This window comes from Mesoplodon densirostris, chromosome 3, assembly GCF_025265405.1.
Source record: "Mesoplodon densirostris isolate mMesDen1 chromosome 3, mMesDen1 primary haplotype, whole genome shotgun sequence".
NCBI lineage: Eukaryota > Metazoa > Chordata > Mammalia > Artiodactyla > Ziphiidae > Mesoplodon > Mesoplodon densirostris.
In genome coordinates, this window is record NC_082663.1 from 39299964 (window position 1) to 39319386 (window position 19423).

General features: G+C 39.2%; 1 protein-coding gene across 1 annotated transcript in view; it reads right to left on the reverse strand.

The window, feature by feature from the left end:
* EMB (embigin) overlaps window positions 1-17298 on the reverse strand; it is a 42145-nt gene extending 24847 nt beyond the window's left edge. Inside the window, exons 1-2 of the mRNA XM_060094326.1 lie at window positions 17190-17298; window positions 5999-6088 (exon numbers count right to left, since the gene is read on the reverse strand). Coding sequence (XP_059950309.1) covers window positions 5999-6088; window positions 17190-17298 — 199 coding nt within the window. The remainder of the gene's footprint in view (window positions 1-5998; window positions 6089-17189) is intronic.
* Window positions 17299-19423: the final 2125 nt, after the last annotated feature.

Sequence of the window (19423 nt, forward strand, 5' to 3'; positions counted from 1 at the left end):
GACATACAGATGGCCAAAAAGCATGTGAAAAGATGCTCAACATCAGGGAAATGCAAATCAAAAGCACAATGAGATAGCACCTCACACCTGTCACAATGGCTATTGCCACAAAGACAATAAATAGCAAGTACTGGTGAGGATGTGGAGAAAAGGGAACCCTTGTGCACTATTGGTGGGAATGTGAATTGGTGCACCCCTTACAGAAAACACTATGGAAGTTTCTCAAAAAAGTGTATATAGAATTACCATACGATCCAGCAATTCCACTCCTGGGTATCTATCCAAAGAAAACAAAAACACTAATTCAAAAACATATATGCACCCCTGTGTCCACTGCAGCATTATTTACAATTGCCAAGATATGGAAGTAACGTAAGTGCCCATTAATAGATGAATGGATAAAGAAGATGTGGTGTATACACATACATACACACATACACACACACACACATACACACACACACACACACACACACAATGGAATATTACTCAGCCATAAAAAAAGAATGAAATCTTGCCATTTACAAGAACATGAATGACCTAGAGGGTATTATGCAAACTGAAATAAGTCAGACAGAGAAAGATAATTACTGTATGATTTCACTTATATGTGGAATCTAAAAAACAAATGAACAAACATAAGCAAACAGAAACAGAGTCACAGATACAGAGAACAAACAGGTGGCTGCCAGAGGGGAGGTGAGTATAGGGTTGAGAGAAATAGGTGAGGGAGATTAGGAGGTGTAAACTTCTAGTTACAAAATGAATAAGTCACAAATATGAAATGTACAGCGTTGGGAATATAGCCAATAATAATGTAACATATTTGTCTGGTGACAGATGGTATAAATTTAACTATACTTATACTGGTGATCATTTTGAAATATATAGCAATATCTAATCACTATAATGTGCTCCAGGAACTAACATAGTGTTGTGGACTCAATTATACTTCAAAAACAAACTCATAGAAAAAGAGATCAGATCTGTGGTTACCAGAGGCAGGGGTGAGGGGAAGGGAAACTGGATGGTGGCCAAAAGGTACAAACTTCCAGTTACAAGATAAATAAGTACTAGGGATGTAATGTACAATATGATAAATATGATTAACACCTGCTGTACGTTATGTTAATACTGTATTGAACACTGGAAATATGCTAAGACAGTAGATTTCAAGTGCTTTCTTCACATACAAAAAATGATAACTGTGAGAAGATATGTTAATTAGTTTGCTTGACTGTAGTAATATATATATATCCATATAGTCATGTTGTACATCTTAATTATATACAATGATTAAAAATTATATATATATGGAAAATTTTAACTATAATAGATACCCTAAGTCAAATGAGATCTAGATCATCACAGGTGACAATAGAGTATCATAAAAATACTAATTCTCCCCCAAATTAATCTATAGATTCAGTGAAAAATCAGTCAAAATCCAAAAAGTATTTTTTATGGAACTTGATTACAAACAAAAAAACCCACATGAAAGGGTAAAAGTCCAGGAAATAGGAAAAGTTACCTTTAAAAAAAGAAGAAAAGTATAAAGTATAATGTTTCAAAAATTAATATTAATTTGTTAGTGCTGCTAGAAAACACCTAGAAAATTAATGGAATAAATAAGCAGAATTTTTCAGAAGCAAGTTGGAAACTATTAGTGGATCAGGAAATAAATTTAGTAGTTACCACCAGATTTGTTTTTTAATGGGTTGTAAGAAAAGAGAAATTATCAAAGTGTAACACATCTATTAGGTGTGGGTGTTGCTTGACGTGTGGGTGCATGCATGGTAGTGCATCAGTTTACAAGGTAAGTTGTTCCTTACTTTGTGTAGCACTATAAAAAGTTTGAAAAACATTGAAACAGTAGAGAGACAGAATAGCATATGGGAATTTGGAATATGATTAGTGTGCTATTTCACAGCAGTAGGAAAAAGAACTGTTCAGTAAAGGATGTTGGGACATTAGCTATCTATGTAAAATAGTAATAAAGTTAGTGCTCTATCGCACACAATGCGTAAAACCATATTTTAAATGGTTTAAAAACTGAAGGTTAAAAACTCCTATTAAGAACTCCTATGAAAATATTAGGAGAAATATGTAAGTGAAAGTTCTACACAATAAAAAACACCATGTAAAATTTTAAAGACAAGAAAGAACATTTGCAACTTTTATAAAAAGTACAGATTAGTACTCAAAATGTATAGCTGTCTCACTTACATAAATTGAAGAATTTATAAGCCCAATAGGAAAATGAATAAAGGGTATTAACAGATAAACAAACACAGATATAAGTATGCCTAACTCCAGGATGCAAATTAAAACAATAATAGTACAGTTTTTCACACTCAGAAAAGTGAAGAGTTAAATACTACCAAGGTTAGTCAGGATCTAGAGAAAATTATACTCAAATATGCAGATAGGGGGAAGGGGTAAATTGTCAGGCTACTTTGGAGGGCAGTTTGCAAGTATGTATTAAAATTAAAATATGCATAGTTTCTAACTCAGCAATTCTACTTGTGGCAATTATCCTAGAGGAACACACACAACCATGCCCAGAAAGAGGTATGTAGAAGTGTTCATTGCTCATGGTTTACAATAGAAAAAAATTTAAACAAACTCAGATCTAGAGGGTAGAGGCCAAGGATGCTGCTGGACATCCTACAATGCCCTGAACATGCTCCCCTCAACTCCAGCAACAAAGAGTTATCCAACCCAAAATGTCAATATTTATGCTAATGAGAAACCCTAGTGTAAAACAAAAGTTGCTAACCGCCACTACCAATTGTGTTACTATGGGCAATCCCTCTTCTACCTTCTCTTTCACTCTCTGTGTATATTAGGATTCACATTTTTTTCCCCTGTACATCTACAGTCTACATAAGATTTGATAACTGGTGGTCTGCTTCTGAGAAACATCCTAAACATGTGCACCTCATTGGAGTCATTCTGGGATCTTCCCTGCAACAAGGTGTCTGAGCAGCCAAATGTAAGGGACCCTCACTTCTTTTATTTTTTCAATCTGATTGACCAGGCACCTGAACCAGGAATCTGAATGGTCCTAACACAACTTCTTGTCTAGCTGGTCTAAGCAACATGGCTGCCATTCCTGACCTTGACTAATCTTCCCAAATTTTACTCCATGCCTTAATATATGTATCTGTAGCTCCAATGCCTGCTTTGTCTACCTCCCTGTCTCATGAGGTCCTTACCAGGCCAGCTGCTCACATCTCAAAATGATAAATGAAGTGTGCCAGTGGGGAGAGCCTATGCCAACATTACCAGGGTAGTCAAGAAAACTGCCAGCTGATGCTTTGGTTTTAACCTCTTGGGTTAAACTATAACACACTAATGGAGGCACCAAACACTATAATATGCACAGAGAAAGAAAAAAATAAAACAATAAAGAAATACTCTAATTGCTATAATACAATGACTTCTGAATATTGACATTGGGAAACCTAACACAGTCATGTTAAAATAGTCCATTATTAAAAGATCAATTTTTGAAAGACAGTGACATCAGACAACTGGAAAAAAAAAAACACTTCATGCTTAGTGAAGTCAATTATACTTTTACAAAGATATCCATTATCTCAGCAAATGCAATTTCCAAGACAAACCTATTTAGCAAAGGGCAATCAAAATACCTTTGTTTTCATTGTTTTTGAAACTTCTTTCCATAGTCTCATAGCGAATCTAAGTTTCCTTAAAATAGGTATAATTGTATTAGTGGCGCCTGGTGCCAGACAGTCTGGGTTCAAAATCAAACTCCCAACTTACCACCTGTGACCATGGTCTGTTCACTTGATCTCTTTGTGCCTCTTTTTCCTCATATGCAAACTGCAAATAGTAATAGTACCCATTGCTTAGGGTTCATATGAGGTTTAAACTAAGTTATATGTAGAAATACATACATGGTACATAGTCAATACCATATGTCTGTTAAGTAAATGATTAGCAGTATTTTAAAAACAAAACAAGTAAACAATTAGGCTTTCATGAATCAAAGGTCATGTTTTTCACTCTCCAAGGCACAGGACCTGTTTCCCAGTCTCAAGCATCTTTGAGTAAATGTGCTATGAACTGGGCCAAAAGTTGTCATGCTGGTCCAAAATCTGCAACTAATGTACTACATTTGCATCTCTGTACAAAAAAATTTTCTCCCAACAGAGAGATCAACTTCTAAAATGGCCAGAGGGAAAGAGAAAATAAGTAACAACACAGAAATGTTAAGCACACTTCAAATAAACAATGATATGACAAAATATGAAAACATTCTATTTATGAAGTAGATTAAAAATCCTTGATGGTAACAGTAAGTAGAAAGCCTATGGTTCCTAATAAGCATAAGTACATCTTCAGATTTAAATTCTATATTTCAATAAAGGCAGTTCCTAAGAACAAACTTCTTGATGGGAAGGCAAACAGAACAACAAGGGTCACAGTTCAGAGATCCTGTGTTTCGAAATTAATGTCAAATCTTTTCTTTTGTCAAATAAAAACAAACCTAGACTTAAATAAGGAGAGACTTTATTCCAAAAGTCTATTGCAATAGGGAAAAATGCTCCAAGCTTTGGATCTACAAGTATCTCACAGTCAAATAGAAAAAGACTTTTATAGGGAGGGGTAAGCAGGCTAGCAGGAACTTTTGAGAAGAAATGAGGCAACTGGTGGGTAGAAGCAGACAGCGCGATTGGGCTGTGGTCATGCATTTACTGCTTGCTCAGACTTGGGGCATGCCAAGTTCAGGGGTCTGGGAGGAAGAGAAAAGCCTGACTAAAGTTTGATCAGGCCAGAGCTGAAGGTGAGTGACGGACAATTGTGAACACCTGCTCTCATGAATACTGTAGGAATACTGGTACCAGAATAAAAGAGTGGTTAGGAGTGAAACCCTCCAAATGGGTTAAGTAAATAACCAACCTGACATCAACTAAAAAGTCCAATTTTTGCTCTCCCTTTGGGCACCTGACCCTTTTTTTCCCGGGGCTCCAGCTACACAGGATAAGTGAGGTGTGTGCTGCTGCCAGCATTACCAGGCCAATCCAAGGATTTGCAAACTTACGTTTTCACATAAATCTCTCTTAAAGAAACATTCCATCCTAAAAAAGGAAACCAACGACTAGAACGTGCAAAAAGTAAAAGAAGAAGTAGCAACACAGGAGTGTTGTAATTACTTTTTACAAGTAGGAATAAGCTCCAAATACTAGGATGGGGACATCTGGGAACAAACAGGGGTTGCACAAAGTCATAAAAATGTTCTCCTACCAGAAAACTCACTGCAAATATTCCATTGGTATCAGATTGGGGGGAGGGGCACACCTTTAATTCATATTAAACAGAAATAGAGAAACCGTTCTTAAACTAGAGGACAGTTAAAGCCTGGACATATAATTGGATGAAACTTATTAGTGACTTAATAAATAGGATTAAAATTCTAATTATACTTTTAATATTGTTGCTAAAACAGATAACTACTCTTGCTCATTTAAAGAACTCTGAGATTACTTTTAAAATACTGGAATCCAAAACTGTGAAAAGAGAAAGCAGACTTGAGTTTTATGTCAGGATTCTTCGCTTGATTTTCCATAGCAGTCATAGATGACATCTTTAATTGTTTTGCCTAAAGGCCTTCCAGCAGATACATGAATTCTCCTCTCAGTGAACAGTGGTTTGAACAGATGTACCAGCAAGGTGTGATGAAAACTGAAGAGCATCTGCACATCAAAATGAGCCCTCCTCTCGTCCCAGGCTCCCTCCTTCTAGAGAGCATTTAACCCCCATGCCTGGAAAGGCTGCCTCCTCCCTCACACAGGGCATGCCGGCCTGGTCGCACAGGACCCCATCATACTGTGTTATGACTGTATAAGGTACTGGTGTGTCTCTCCCGCCAGACTGGCACCAGGCTTTAGTACTTCATAATTCATACAGTAACTTAATTAAAAAAGAAAAATTATCTGGCATTATATTATTTGAAACACAATACACTTACCAGTCAGTGATATGTTATGACTCTCCAAGGAAAGGTTAGAGTATTTTGCCATCATTTCTTCCCGGACAGGTAGGCTTGTGAAAGGTGCAGCTGTAAGAATAAGAACATGTGATTACATATTATTATCAAGGTTAAGTGACTGTCTAAAAGCTAGTTCACAACAGCTAAAATGGTATATTGTATACTATTAATGAAAAATAATGTTTTCAGGAAGCTCTGATTCACTAGGTCTTACATGCTCCACAGACATTCAGAAACACACTGAGCTATTAAATCTAACAAAACTTCCAATTTTTCTATGTTCTTTTCTTACTGAAGAATCCCTATTGATTACATCAAATGGCTTTAAAAAAAAAAAAAACCTTCCTTATCCTAAAATTCGTAGTTTCTTTATAAAACATAAATGAAGATACGGGGAAATTAGATAAGAGTGCCAGGGGAAAAAAAGGACATAGAAAGGCAGAGAGAAAATGAGAGCACAAAAATGGACAGAGAGACCAAAATAAAGGGCATAAAAAAGGAATAAGAGAAAAGGCAGAGAGAAGATGAGAGCACAAAAAGGGACAGAGAGACCAAAATAAAGGGCATAAAAAAGGACTAAGAGAGAGTGCACCGGGCGCTACAGGACAGAGGACATAAATGGATGGACAGGGAGAGTCTGTGCTGCTCTGTTTTCCAGCTACGGTGACAGTCCAGTGTGTCCTCTACCAAACCAACTTTCCGTTTTTCTCTGTCACTTATCTCTTCTTTCAAAAACCTTCATCGAAGAAACAAGGTTTCCATTTCCACCTCAAAATCTTCCTCAAAGATTCTTTTTTTTTTTTTAACACTAGATACTGTTTCTTTGACTTTAAGACACAGACCTTACCTCCCACGAAAACTACCCCAACTTTACCAAACAAGTCAGAGGAGAAAGGCTCATCATTGTAAACTTGGCTGCATTCTTAAGACCCTTCATTCACTTTAAATTAAACCTGGGCCTTTTTTTTTTTTTTTTTTGCAGTATGCGGGCCTCTCACTGCTGTGGCCTCCCCCGTCGCGGAGCACAGGCTCCGGACGCGCAGGCTCCGGACGCGCAGGCTCAGCGGCCATGGCTCACGGGCCCAGCCGCTCCGCGGCACATGGGATCCTCCCAGACCGGGGCACGAACCCGTATCCCCTGCATCGGCAGGCGGACTCTCAACCACTTGCGCCACCAGGGAGGCCCATACCTGGGCCTTTTTTACACCACATTTTTAACACTCTGCTCAGAAAGTTATTCCTAGTGCAAGATTAGATTTCTAGTTCTTTACTTTTCTTATACGTATGAAACATGTTATCAAAGGAAGTGATCATTTTTGTTGCTTCAGCTTACACACAGCTTTTCAATATTGCCTAATAAAAAAATCTACCTCACAGAACCTAGCTCTCCAATTAAGCCATGTTCCAGAGCTTTGATCACTTCTAATACAGTCTTGGAAGGTGGGATGCACTTTCCCATAAAATAATCCTTTAACAAATAACATACCTAAATCATACCACCCTCTGACAGTGATTATTTAGGAAAATATGCCCTGAGTTTCTCACTAGGCTGTCGGGAATACAAAACTTCTCCTCCACCCACACCTAATATTCATTCATTCCTATTCTCTCTCTCTGTCACTCTCTCTCAAGCACACACACACATTGCCAAAAAGTCACCTATCAATATGAAAATTCTTTTTTTCTATTATTGGGCATAGCTCACTTACAGTTTGCATTAAAGAGAAAATACCTCAGGAAGATCAAGGCAGATGCAAGGCAGATGCAAGGCAGATGTTCCCTTCTGGACAGGAAGCCAGGAGGGAGCAGCATCTGGGAACGGCAGATGGGAAAGAAAGACCTGTTCTACTCTATCATCTGTCCTGTGAAGCTTGCAAACATAAGCTTTGATATCTTTGCTTCCTTTGCTCGGGAGACCTTTTTTCTTGGCCTAGCCTATTGCAGGGCAGAATGCCATCATGAAGATCTTCACCACACTTTTTATCCCTGAAACAAGCTCATAACCCTTTTGAGATGGTCTGACATTTATTATCATTATCATTATTCTTAATCACAGTATCGGCAACAGTAAGGATGACATAAGCTGAAAAAAATGCTGTCATTCTGATTCTCATTTCACTTAAATAAGTGAATATATACAGCATACATGCTTGATGCCAATAAGGAATATGAAGCTGAGTAAACTTGGTTCCTGGAGGGCTACATGGATCATAATAATGTTGGTTTAGGCCCACAATTTGTGATTGAGAGTCATTAAAATTTCAGAGTAGCACCCATTTATAATCTTGACTGTAACTAGCCTATGTGGTGTATACAAGTTGGTATGTGAGCTACAGAGTATGAAGTGTGATCTACATCTTTGAAGGACTCTGGACGTAGAACAGAGCTGGAGATAATGCCAAGGACATGAGCTCTGAGGCTGGGGTTATCTTCCCATTTTGCATCAACAGGATGTGGATGGATGGGTCCCCCTAGGACCTACATTAGAACAAGGAGAGAAAAGGGGGTTCTAGGCTTGGCTTGGGCAAAATATAAGCTTATGAAAGTTGAAGGAATAGGAGGAAAAGGAAAAACCAAGCTTCAAGAGTAGGAAAATTTGGATAGTTCCAGAATATACTAACTGTTGTGACCACTTCCAATTGCCAACTTGTGTATTAAAAATACAAACAGACATCTATAATCCAGCCACCACCTGTATCCTAACTTGCTATTGCCTTTAAAGCATTCATGATAAGGCTCCATACTCCACTGAAGAAGCCCCAAGTGCAAAAGGGCATGTATAACTGTTGTGATTTTTGTCTTGGGAAAAGTTCCTTTAAGAGTCTTGAGTACAAGAGCAGGGCAGTCTGCAGAAGGTGTTAGAATATTAAAGTGAGAAGTTCATTGTTTAGCCAAGATATTTTTTAATCAATAAAGTGAGAATGTAAACCTTATTGCTTTCAGTAGGAGGACAGCTGGCAGGAGGCTGATGCAGCTGATGTTAGTGTTTAAAGGAAACTGGCAGGAGATTCAGGCAGATGTGGTTTGAATACTTCCCTGAAAGGATTAGGCTGAGTCACAAAAAGAAGTACAGAATGGAGAGTCAGGGATTTGTATCCTGGTCCAAGTTCTGCCACTGACTTGTTACTTGGGGTTTCATTTCATAGAGAAGGGAGGATCAGAAAAGCTGGATATTGAGTGATGGTGCCAAGATCATAACACGTGTTCCTTAAGTTATCATACTCACTCTATTAATCATTGCTGGAAATTTTCCACTCGGCATTCTTTTACAGGTAGTGGCCAAAATGCCAACATAAAAGAGTAGCTTTTAGTAGTTGTGACAGAGATTAAAAGATTTTTCTCCCTCTACTTGGGCGATGGGGCATGAGGGTGTTGCATCAAAGAACTGTGTAACATTCTAATTTTCACCTATATTGTTTCCTGGGAAATCGCAAAATGATCTCCACTTAGATATCTTTAACATATTACATTTTAAAATAGACATTCCTAGAAGGGTTTATAATGTATGCTATTAACATTTTAAATGAAATAAACATGCTATAATTTCTATTTAATATTAAGGTAACATTTTCACTAGTTTAAATGGGGCCCTATTTAATTGAAGTAAATTGGGAAGAAAAAAAAAGATAAACACTAAAAAAATGCACTGGGTTTTAAGATTTGCTTTTAAGTCAGAAAATCAGTTCAACTATACCTCTATTTAAGAATAAGCATTTTCTCTAACATCCGCCCCGCAAATCTCTTATATTTTAAAATCTTGGAAGGGTCTGGACATCATTTGAAGAAAGGTATAAGAAACAGCTATTAGGATAAATACCATTCCCTGTCTTTCTCTCTCTCATCCACATAATGTATTGATTGCTATCAACATGTATAATTAAAATTATTTTAATAAGTCTTAGCTTTAGCGTTCTGATAAATAGCAATATAAATGTGCAACCCAATTACAGAAACACAACCTAGGAATGGATAACATATACTATTTATAAAACAGAGGTTTCAAACTCAGAATATATTTCCCCGTGGAAGCAGCACTATCAATATACATAACCATGAGATCCCACACCAAATTGTAAAAATTAAGCCATGATATAGCTGAACTATAGCATTAAAATATCTAATTACCAATACTGCTTGTAAACAATACATTTAGAGTTCTACCGCTGGGCTCTAGGAATATAGGATCCCTATCCCCTGTTCTAGCGGCAGGAGTAAAAGAAGAGAAGGGGAATATGGCTACCTTGATTCCTAGACACTATACTCCAGAGAGAGTTTGTCAAGAAAAGAAGAGGAAAGAAGTTTTGGCAAGAAAATAAATTCCTGATGGGAACATTTATAAGTCAGACTTTCTAAGTCAGGGACAGGTAACAGTCTAGATAGGGAACTCATATTTTTTTATATACATGGTAACTATTGGACAAGAAGGTCATTTTTAGATTAGTTTAAAAAAAAGAACAATTAAAAAGCCTAATGACAAAAGCAATGTGTACTTTTACACAGCCTTGTAAAACTATTTTTAAAACTTGGTCACATAGAAATGCAAATAAATTGACCTTTTCTTTAAAATATGATTTTTGCAATAAAATATATTTTGAAGGGCAGTGTGGAAACTAATGTTTCAAACTAGCGCCACCTGGGTCATTAAGATATTTTAACAGTGAAACTTATGCCAAATAAAACTAGGGTTTCTGCTCTTTCTAGAGACTGTGGGTTTTTTAAATGTTTCACCCACTAGGTTATTCTTTGATAGGACTTAGATTTTGTTTAATGGTTCTCAACTAGAGGTGATTTCTTCCCTGCACCCTGCCCAGGGGATATTTAACAATGTCTGGAGACATTCAGGTTATCACAACTTGGAGGTTACTACTTGTACCTGGTAGGTTATATTAGTTTTGTGGTGTTGCCATACCAAATTACTGCAAATACGGTGACTTAAAACAACAAAAGTTTATTCTCTCAGAGTTCTAGAGGCTAGAAGCCTGAAATCAAGGTGCAGGGCTTTGCTCCCTCTAAAGGTGCTACGTAAGATTTGTTCCTGCCTCTTCCTAGCTTCTGGTGGTTGCCAGCAATCCTTGGCATTCCCTGGTTTGTAGATGCATCACTCCGATCTCTGGCTCCATCTTTACACATCCATCTTCCCTCTGTGTGTCTGTGTCTCTAGATCCAAATCTCCCTCTCACTTCTTTCATAAAGACACAGTCATTGGGTTAAGGGTCTATCGTAATGTAACATGACCTCATGTAACATGACCTCATGTAACATGACCTCATTTTACCTTGATTACATCTGCAAAGACCCTACTCTCAAATAAGGTCACTTTCACATATACCAAGGGTCAGGACTTGAACATCTTTTGGGGGGTGACACAACTCACCCACTACAAAGGTAGAGGCTAGTGAGGCTGCTAAGCATTCTACAGCACAGCCCCCCATAGCAGAGAATTATCCAGCCCAAAATGTCAATAATGCCAAAGTTGAGAAATCCTGATTTCAAAACAGGTACATCTTCAACCCTCATTCCTCAAAGTGATGATTTTTAAAAATCTTCAAATGGCCCTATAGCCCTGAGGTCCTGTTTTACATGGTTTAGGTGCAGATATTTTAAAGCATGAACATTTGCAGCCCTTCCTATTTTGAGGACCTTTTCCAAAGAGGCACCAAGTGCTGGATGGAGTTTTAAAATGCAAACTAGGAAACCAGTTACAGGTGTTAGCTAGCTCCAGCCTCTTGGCTACATCACAAAAGCACTCTGGGCTTCAAGATCAATCAGATGAGACATCTAAATTCCCTTTCAGGGTCTCAGAACTATATAATTATAAGGCAATAGTAAAAAAGATTCTATCTTGAGAGTAGGGATACATTAGTAATGATATGACCACAATGACTTTAAAAATACCAGAAAAATATTATTTTCAGTTAAAAGAGAAACACCATTTTTAAAGATAACATCTATTATTTCTATACTAACAATATATTATTTGAGATATTTTGTTGTGCATGAATAGTGACTATGTTTTATTAGGAGAGTTTATTTTTAGTAAACCATTGTGAGGTTTTTTTCCTTCTATGTCAATGTGTGTGTCCTAAGTTGTTTATTTCCGAGGTTCACCTAATATTGTGAAATATGTGAGGCCAGCTATACAAAAGTAACTTGAAAAGATTACAATCTAGGACAGAAAGCCTCAACACTTACAGTCTGTCTCTGTTTGAGGGCAAATACTCCTTTGGAAAACCGTACCTAATTACATAAACTGATGACTATTTCTCAGCTATCCTTGTGGTTTGTCTGTTAATTCAAGCTTTCTCAGAGTTGAAATTCTTTTTGCTTTTCAAGCAATCTCAAACTAACAGAAAAGTTTTACGTACAGGGTAAAGAATGTTTCCCCTGAACCACTGGGGAACAAGTTGTTCACCTGATGACCCATTCGACCTCAGAAACATTACAACATTATTTCCTACAAAGGACAGAGCCCACTTCACCCCAGTACTGCTGTTAAAATCAGGAAATTAGCATTTATGCACTATCATCTCATCCCACATCTTATCTAAGTTTCAACAAAAGTCTTTATAGTGTACTTTTTTAGTCAAAGGTTTCAGCTCAGGATCACATGAGCTGCCATGAGCCATGTCCCTCTATTCTCTTCACTCTAAACAGCTTTAGTCTCTCCTGACTTTTATGACCTTGATGCTTATGAAAGTTCCAGGATAGTTTAGTTGTAATGCGATTAGATTCAGAGTAGGCATCTTTGGCAGGAAAATCACAGAGGAGATGTTGTGTTCTTCTCACTGCATCCTATCAGATGACACACAATTTTATTTCTTTCTTTACTGATTTACACTCTGATCATTTGATTAAAGTGGTGTCTGCCAGGCTTCTCCACTTAAAAGTTATTCTTTCTCCCTTTTCATTAATGCCAATTTTGTGGGAAGTTACTATATAATATTTTGAGCCTCATCAAACTTTCAATTGACTCATTTAATTAATTAAATTCAGTATGTACTCATGAATACCTACATAATTCAATGGACACTATTCAGTGCATATGGATACTAGTCCATTAGTATTATTATTTACTTTCATACTCTGTTTGTCCATTCGTACCCCCTTCACTTTGGCTTCTGTATCCTTTTGACATTACCCATTATTCTTTGAACACTTCGCTGCTTTCTGGCATAAGATGTTCCAGGCTTATCCTATCCTTTCCCCACTCCAGTCCTGATATCAGCCATTTCTATAAAAATCCAAGTTATTATTAGTAAAAAAAAAAAAAAAAAAGTATTTAGAATCAAGATTTGAGTGCTAAGTATGTTCATCACTGCTCCATCACAGTGGGCGGACCTAAGAATACATGTGTACATATTCATACACACACACAACATATATATAATGGGTATAATATACATACATATATACAGTTGGCCCTTGAACAATGAGGGTTTGAACTTCAAGGGTCCACTTATACGCATATTTTTTCAAGAGTAAATACTACGTTACTGCATGGTCCATGGTTGGTTCAATTCTCAGATGCACTGATACAGAAGGCTGACTATAAATTATACATAGATTAACCTTTGTGTTCAGGGATCACCTGTAAATATATATGACACATATATGCATTATACATATATTTACACATACATGTTTATATTTATGCATCTATTTATATAGATATATATAGACATAAGACATGGATAGAGATAGATAGATATTTAAAGTTATGAATTCACGCTAATGCTGCCAATTGCAGTCCAACACCACAAGGTTCATTTGTTTTCCCCGTTTATTTCCTTCTTCTCTAGAGAAAAACCTAGATTGTATTATCCTCACCAGCTTTACTTATTTGATCAATTCCCCCATATATAACTAATCTCCCATTGGCTCCAAAGAGATGTCTTCCTCACCCACTTAGGCTCCAGCATCCTGCACTGTCTACTCCCGCATGCTTTACCTCCATCCTGTGATCAGGATCAGACCTGCATGCCATAGCTGCGTAGAAGCCCTTGTCATTCTGCTCAGCGCTGAGGCCTCTCGCCAGACCACCCTTCTGCAGAAACGGCCACCTCATGTGCCTTCGGCTCTAACACTCTACACGGGGCTGCCCTCCTACCTGGATGCCATCCTGACTGGGCTCAGCTTCTAATTACCTGATCTGAAACCATCTGGGTCCCTTCAACAGGGGAGACGCTTCCGCATTTCCCCACCTAATGACTACAGGACTCATTCCCAGAAGGAAGGGAAGGAGATGGGGATGAGAGGTGGGGATAAAAGACCAGGATGAGGAAGAGCCAGTTGAACTAATTCTTAACAAATGTGTATATAATGTAATTTCAAATGTGATGGTAATTTAGGGTCAAAATTTTGATGCCTCAGATACAACCCTATTAAAGACAGGCTTATATCCAATCTGTTCCTTTAAAGTTTAAATGCCATGAAAGGTAAAAACTGCTAAAGTTTTCTGCTTAGATATAGACTAACAATGTAAGGCATATATAGGTGCTCGAATATTTGTTCCAACAAATATTTACTACCGGGCAGTTGCTCTGTGTGTCTCTAGAAAGGAAGGGGGCATTGATCAAGGAAGCATATAAGCAACATCCTTTAGAAGTTAAAAATGATCATTTCAAACGACTCCCCTGCAAACATTTTTCAAAAGATAAGCATGACCCTTTCCTTCAATTTGTTCCCCCATAAGAGTAATAATAATGATTTTTAAATATTCCCATTTATGTAATATTTCTCCTTCATAAAGATATTCTACGTTTCTTATTTAATTAAAACAGCCTCAAAGAGTTAAGGTGAGTCCTTGTGCCAACTTTATTCCAGGACTCAAACTGAGTCAGCAAGCCCTACAGCCCAAATCTACCATTTGTATCCACACACTCTGCTCTCTGTCAGTGATTCCAAACTTTCATAAACATACCGACTCCTCTCAGAGAGACAACTGAGTTTAAGAACACAGTATTTGGAATCAAACTGAACTGCTTAAACTGAACTGCTCTACTGCTTAATTATTTGTACTTAGGCAACTATTCAGCCTCTCTAAATTCCAATTTCGTCATCTGAAAGTCAGGGATAATAAAAACTAACCCATAGAGCTATAAACTATATGGTGCAATGCCTGGCACACAGTTGTTACATAGTAAATATGATACATTTATGATAAAAAATGATAAGCATTTTTATTTTTAAAATTTGGCCCCAAATCTTAGGTTTATAGAACACCTACTTCCAAGTAGTTCAAGAGCACCTAGGTAAAAAATAGCCAGTAAACTTCACAATGGTCTTTAGCAAGGAGGAAACTGAACCTCACCGAGATCAATACAGTATCTATAAAGTGAGATGAGGCTGCCTCACAGAATTCAAGGTTTTAATTCTGCCTTGAAATGTTAACTTCACGCCTTTTATATGTCACATTCTTCCATAATTTTAGTTTAAGTGGAGCTTAAAGGACAGGACTTGTGCTACATACACACAGAGACATCTGCCGTACATATACACATCATTCTATTTATTTAAAACTTTATTTGTTAATTTATTCCACCTTCATTTGTTTCCTACTTTTCTCTTTGGAAGTCTGCTCTAAGTGTCAATTTAAACCTGACTCCCTGATACCAATGGAATACCTATCCAGCAGTGCACTCTCTAGGCCATATCATTTCAAAGCAGTGGTTTTCAACCTGCTTAGGATCATATGATTAAAATCATATGGGAGGGCTTCCCTGGTGGCGCAGTGGTTGAGAGTCTGCCTGCCGATGCAGGAGACGCGGGTTTGTGCCCCGGTCCGTCAGGATCCCACATGCCGCGGAGCGGCTGGGCCCGTGAGCCATGGCCGCTGGGCCTGTGCGTCTGGAGCCTGTGCTCCGCAGCGGGAGAGGCCGCAGCGGTGAGAGGCCCGCGTACCGAAGGAAAAAAAAAAAAAAAAAATCACATGGGAGCTTTTAAAACTCCTCACGTGTAGGCTGAATCCCAGGCCAACTGAATCAGAATTTTTGAGGGCAGGATCCAGTATCAGCATTTTTAATGCTCGCTGGTAATTCCAACATACAGCCAAGTCGAGAACCAATGTTCTAGGACACACCTAGAATGCGTTGGTCCTCAGAAGTGCAGTACCCTCAGGTGAATGATAGGTGAATCAGGGACAGCCCAGGGTGTAGAAAACGTCCCTGACCATTCTTTATAAGTGGTGTGAATGAAAAAGAGAAAGGTGGCTGCAAAGCGGGGTGAGGAAATTTAGAAACTGAGGCAACCCAAAATGTTTTGTCCAAGTTGTTAACAGGCCTGTTAAAGGACATTTATTAAAAAATGAGTAATCTTATTATTTGATTATCTTTCCATCTTCAAAGTATGTTACAAAAAATCTACATGCTATAAGCTCATAAAAAATGAATTCCTATTAAAGGTTCGAAACCTTGTGTAGAATAATATCCTGATTTTAGTCACTGATGGGCAATATTTGCAAACTTGGAGGTGGTCTGTTATCCTAAATAGCCGCTAATACTTTGAAATTTATAACACAGGAACTTGCATTAGAAAGTACGTTAGATGGAATACTTTGACCATAAAATGTAATTATAAACAGGTGAAGCTAAAATAGCAAATCTGGTGTTGGTTTCCCTGATGCTTTGCACCAAAATCCCTCTTTCAGTGTCTTAATAATACAACCACAAATACAAACAAAGAAAAACCCATGGTCTTTGTTTTCAAAGACCAAGGTAGAAAAGAAGATACACACATTATCCTTAAGTCGTGGGGCTTTGTTTTTTTGTTGTGTTATTTCAGCTCAGCTCTAAAAAACATCATCAAAGCCAACTCACCTGCCAGGAAGGGAGGAGGGGATATTTAAGACTCACCATCGATTTAAGTGAAGGGCCTTGGGAAATGTGGCTTTCAGAAATCCTGCCACTTTAGCAGAGGCCAAGTCGATGCCTTGTTCCTGCCCGCACCCTCACGCCCTTTTCCTAGGAACCCCCAGACACTGCCCTACTACCCACGACCCCGTCTCGTAGGGCGCTGTTCGTTCCAGCGGAGAAGCCCGAACCGCACCGGCCTCTCGGCCAGTTTAGATAACCCTAGCGTGGCAAGCGGGCGGAAGAGGACGCCGTTCCCCACCCGCGGTCGCCGGCATCCCCGCGCGCTCTCCGCCCCCTCCTTGGCCCAGCAACCATCACACCTGGGGTACGGCCGTCCTCCGAGCTCCGGCGCACCGGGGCGAGGAGGCACAGGAGGAGCAGCGGCAGGGGCGGCGTCCGGGGCCCCCGCAGACTGGGGAGGGAGCGCATGGCGCCAGCAGGTCCGCCGCGGTCCTCGCGTACCCACCGCCGTCGGTGCCCGGAGTCGCTGCGCACACTCGCCCGCGGCCCGCTGCCCGCTGCCAGGCCCGGGGGCAGGACACTCGAGAAAAGGCGGAGTGGGAGGGGCCGGCCGCCCTGCCCTCCTCCCCTTAGACACTCGCACTGCGCTAGCAGCACACCCAGAACTGCGCCCGGCCCTCCATCAATTATGCAGCCCGCGGCCGGCTGCAGGAGCGCCCGGATGTGCGGTGGCCACCCCCGCGCCGCATCCTCCCCCGCCTCCTCTCCGCCCCAGCAGGTCAGGGAGGGAGATAGCTAAAGACGCTGGCGGGTGGCGCCTAGCCCATCTCCTGGGAGAGAGGTCGAAACTCCTAATATCTATAGATATATCTGCAGACTATCCTTTGCAGTTCATCTGAAGCAGGGTTCACTTATTTACTTTAGTGGGACAGAGGATGGGAACGCGTTTCAGCTCCCCCGGCCATTCTGGGTTAAGAAGGCTTATGTGTGCGCTAGTGGAAGGCGCTCTCCAGCTGCCCCGCATCCTGGACTAATCTGTCTTTGCTCTGCCTACCAATCGCACACAGCTTCCTCTCCGTTCTCTGAAGGCTTAACCGGTTCGCTCTAGATTACAGTTTCAGAGTCTCAAGAGTCCCGCAGTCTGTTTTCCTTTTTCTTTTGTTTGCTTAACCTAGCAGTTTCCGAGAAGCCACTTAGAGCTCAAGAAACAAAACTATGGAAAGTAGATAACTGTGTAAAATGCACAAGCCTGTAGACCTTTGTCAAACTCCAACACCGTTTAAGATAATGTTATCCCTTACTTACTGTAGCTTGGAATTTTTCAGTGCTCCCGACCAAATAAAATAAAACAGCTAAAAGCTACTGCTTTATCGGAGAGGGCAGGAGGAATCTAATTACCACATAAAGGAGTAGTAAGATGTGATAATTCTCCAGGCTGTTACAACACATTAAAAGATATATTTTTAAAGTATTTCTCATGAGTTTGTTCCCTCTGCCTTTGTCTTTGCAATGTCAGGTTTGATAGTCATTAAATTCAAAATATATCAGTGTCAAAAAAAAGGATTGAAAGAAAATGTTAGATACGAATTTTGAAAATTGAAGTGCAAGACAAGAGCTATGCTCACCTCATACAGGAATGATTTTTAATTGGTGTGTATTTTTAAAATATTCCTGTTTCCAGTTTAATATTACATAGGCAAGACTTTGAGGGAAAATGTAGATTATTTAAATTTGTATCGAGAGAACGTGAATAATACAGTTCGTTAAGCAATATTAAATTTCCGCCAAGTGCCAGGCACTGTGTTCATTTCTTGTACTGCAAGGAGTGCCTGCATGCACGCGCGCACGTACACACACACACACACACACACACATCTAGAGAGCTATTTATCTATGAACTACAAATCTAAGGAAAGCCTCGTCTCAGTCAGAAAATTATGGCTATAATGATTAAACCTTTCTGAACAAAGCCTTATGAGAGACCCTGAAGGACTAAACATTTTACATCATGACCCTCTTAAGACCTTGAGCGGACTTGCTAAACCCAAACTGCCTGATCACCGGTCGCTAAGTCACACCCCTGTCTTGCTGCCCTGCATCCTGTCTCAAGACTAACTACAAGCATTTCCCTATGTCTTTGGAGAGTTTTGACAGTTAAGCACTTCTCAAAACAAACTGGACTCTGACTGACCTTCCCCAATTACTCCAATAAAATCCTTAAGCTCAAATTCACCTTTCTTCAAATAAGCTGACCTCACTTAAGGAAAAATTATCTTCCCAGTCAGATCAACGTGTTTATGAACAGGAAAAAGTGACTTGCCAGGTTGAGGCTAGTTTCCACTTCTCTTTTTGCTGTTAGAGCAAAATAAATTGAGGAAGAAATATAATTCTTGTTTTGCTAAGCATTTTGAAAGTTGTCCCCATTAGTACTGGTTTATATTTATATATTTAATATTTTTTAGCCTTATCCCCAGTCCAGTTTTTTCAAATGATCCGTATCCTTTAAAACCAATTTATATACTACCTTCCATGTACGGCTTTTTCTGATCTTTCTGGTCCAGATTGACCTTTCCCTCCATGGTGAATTAAATAT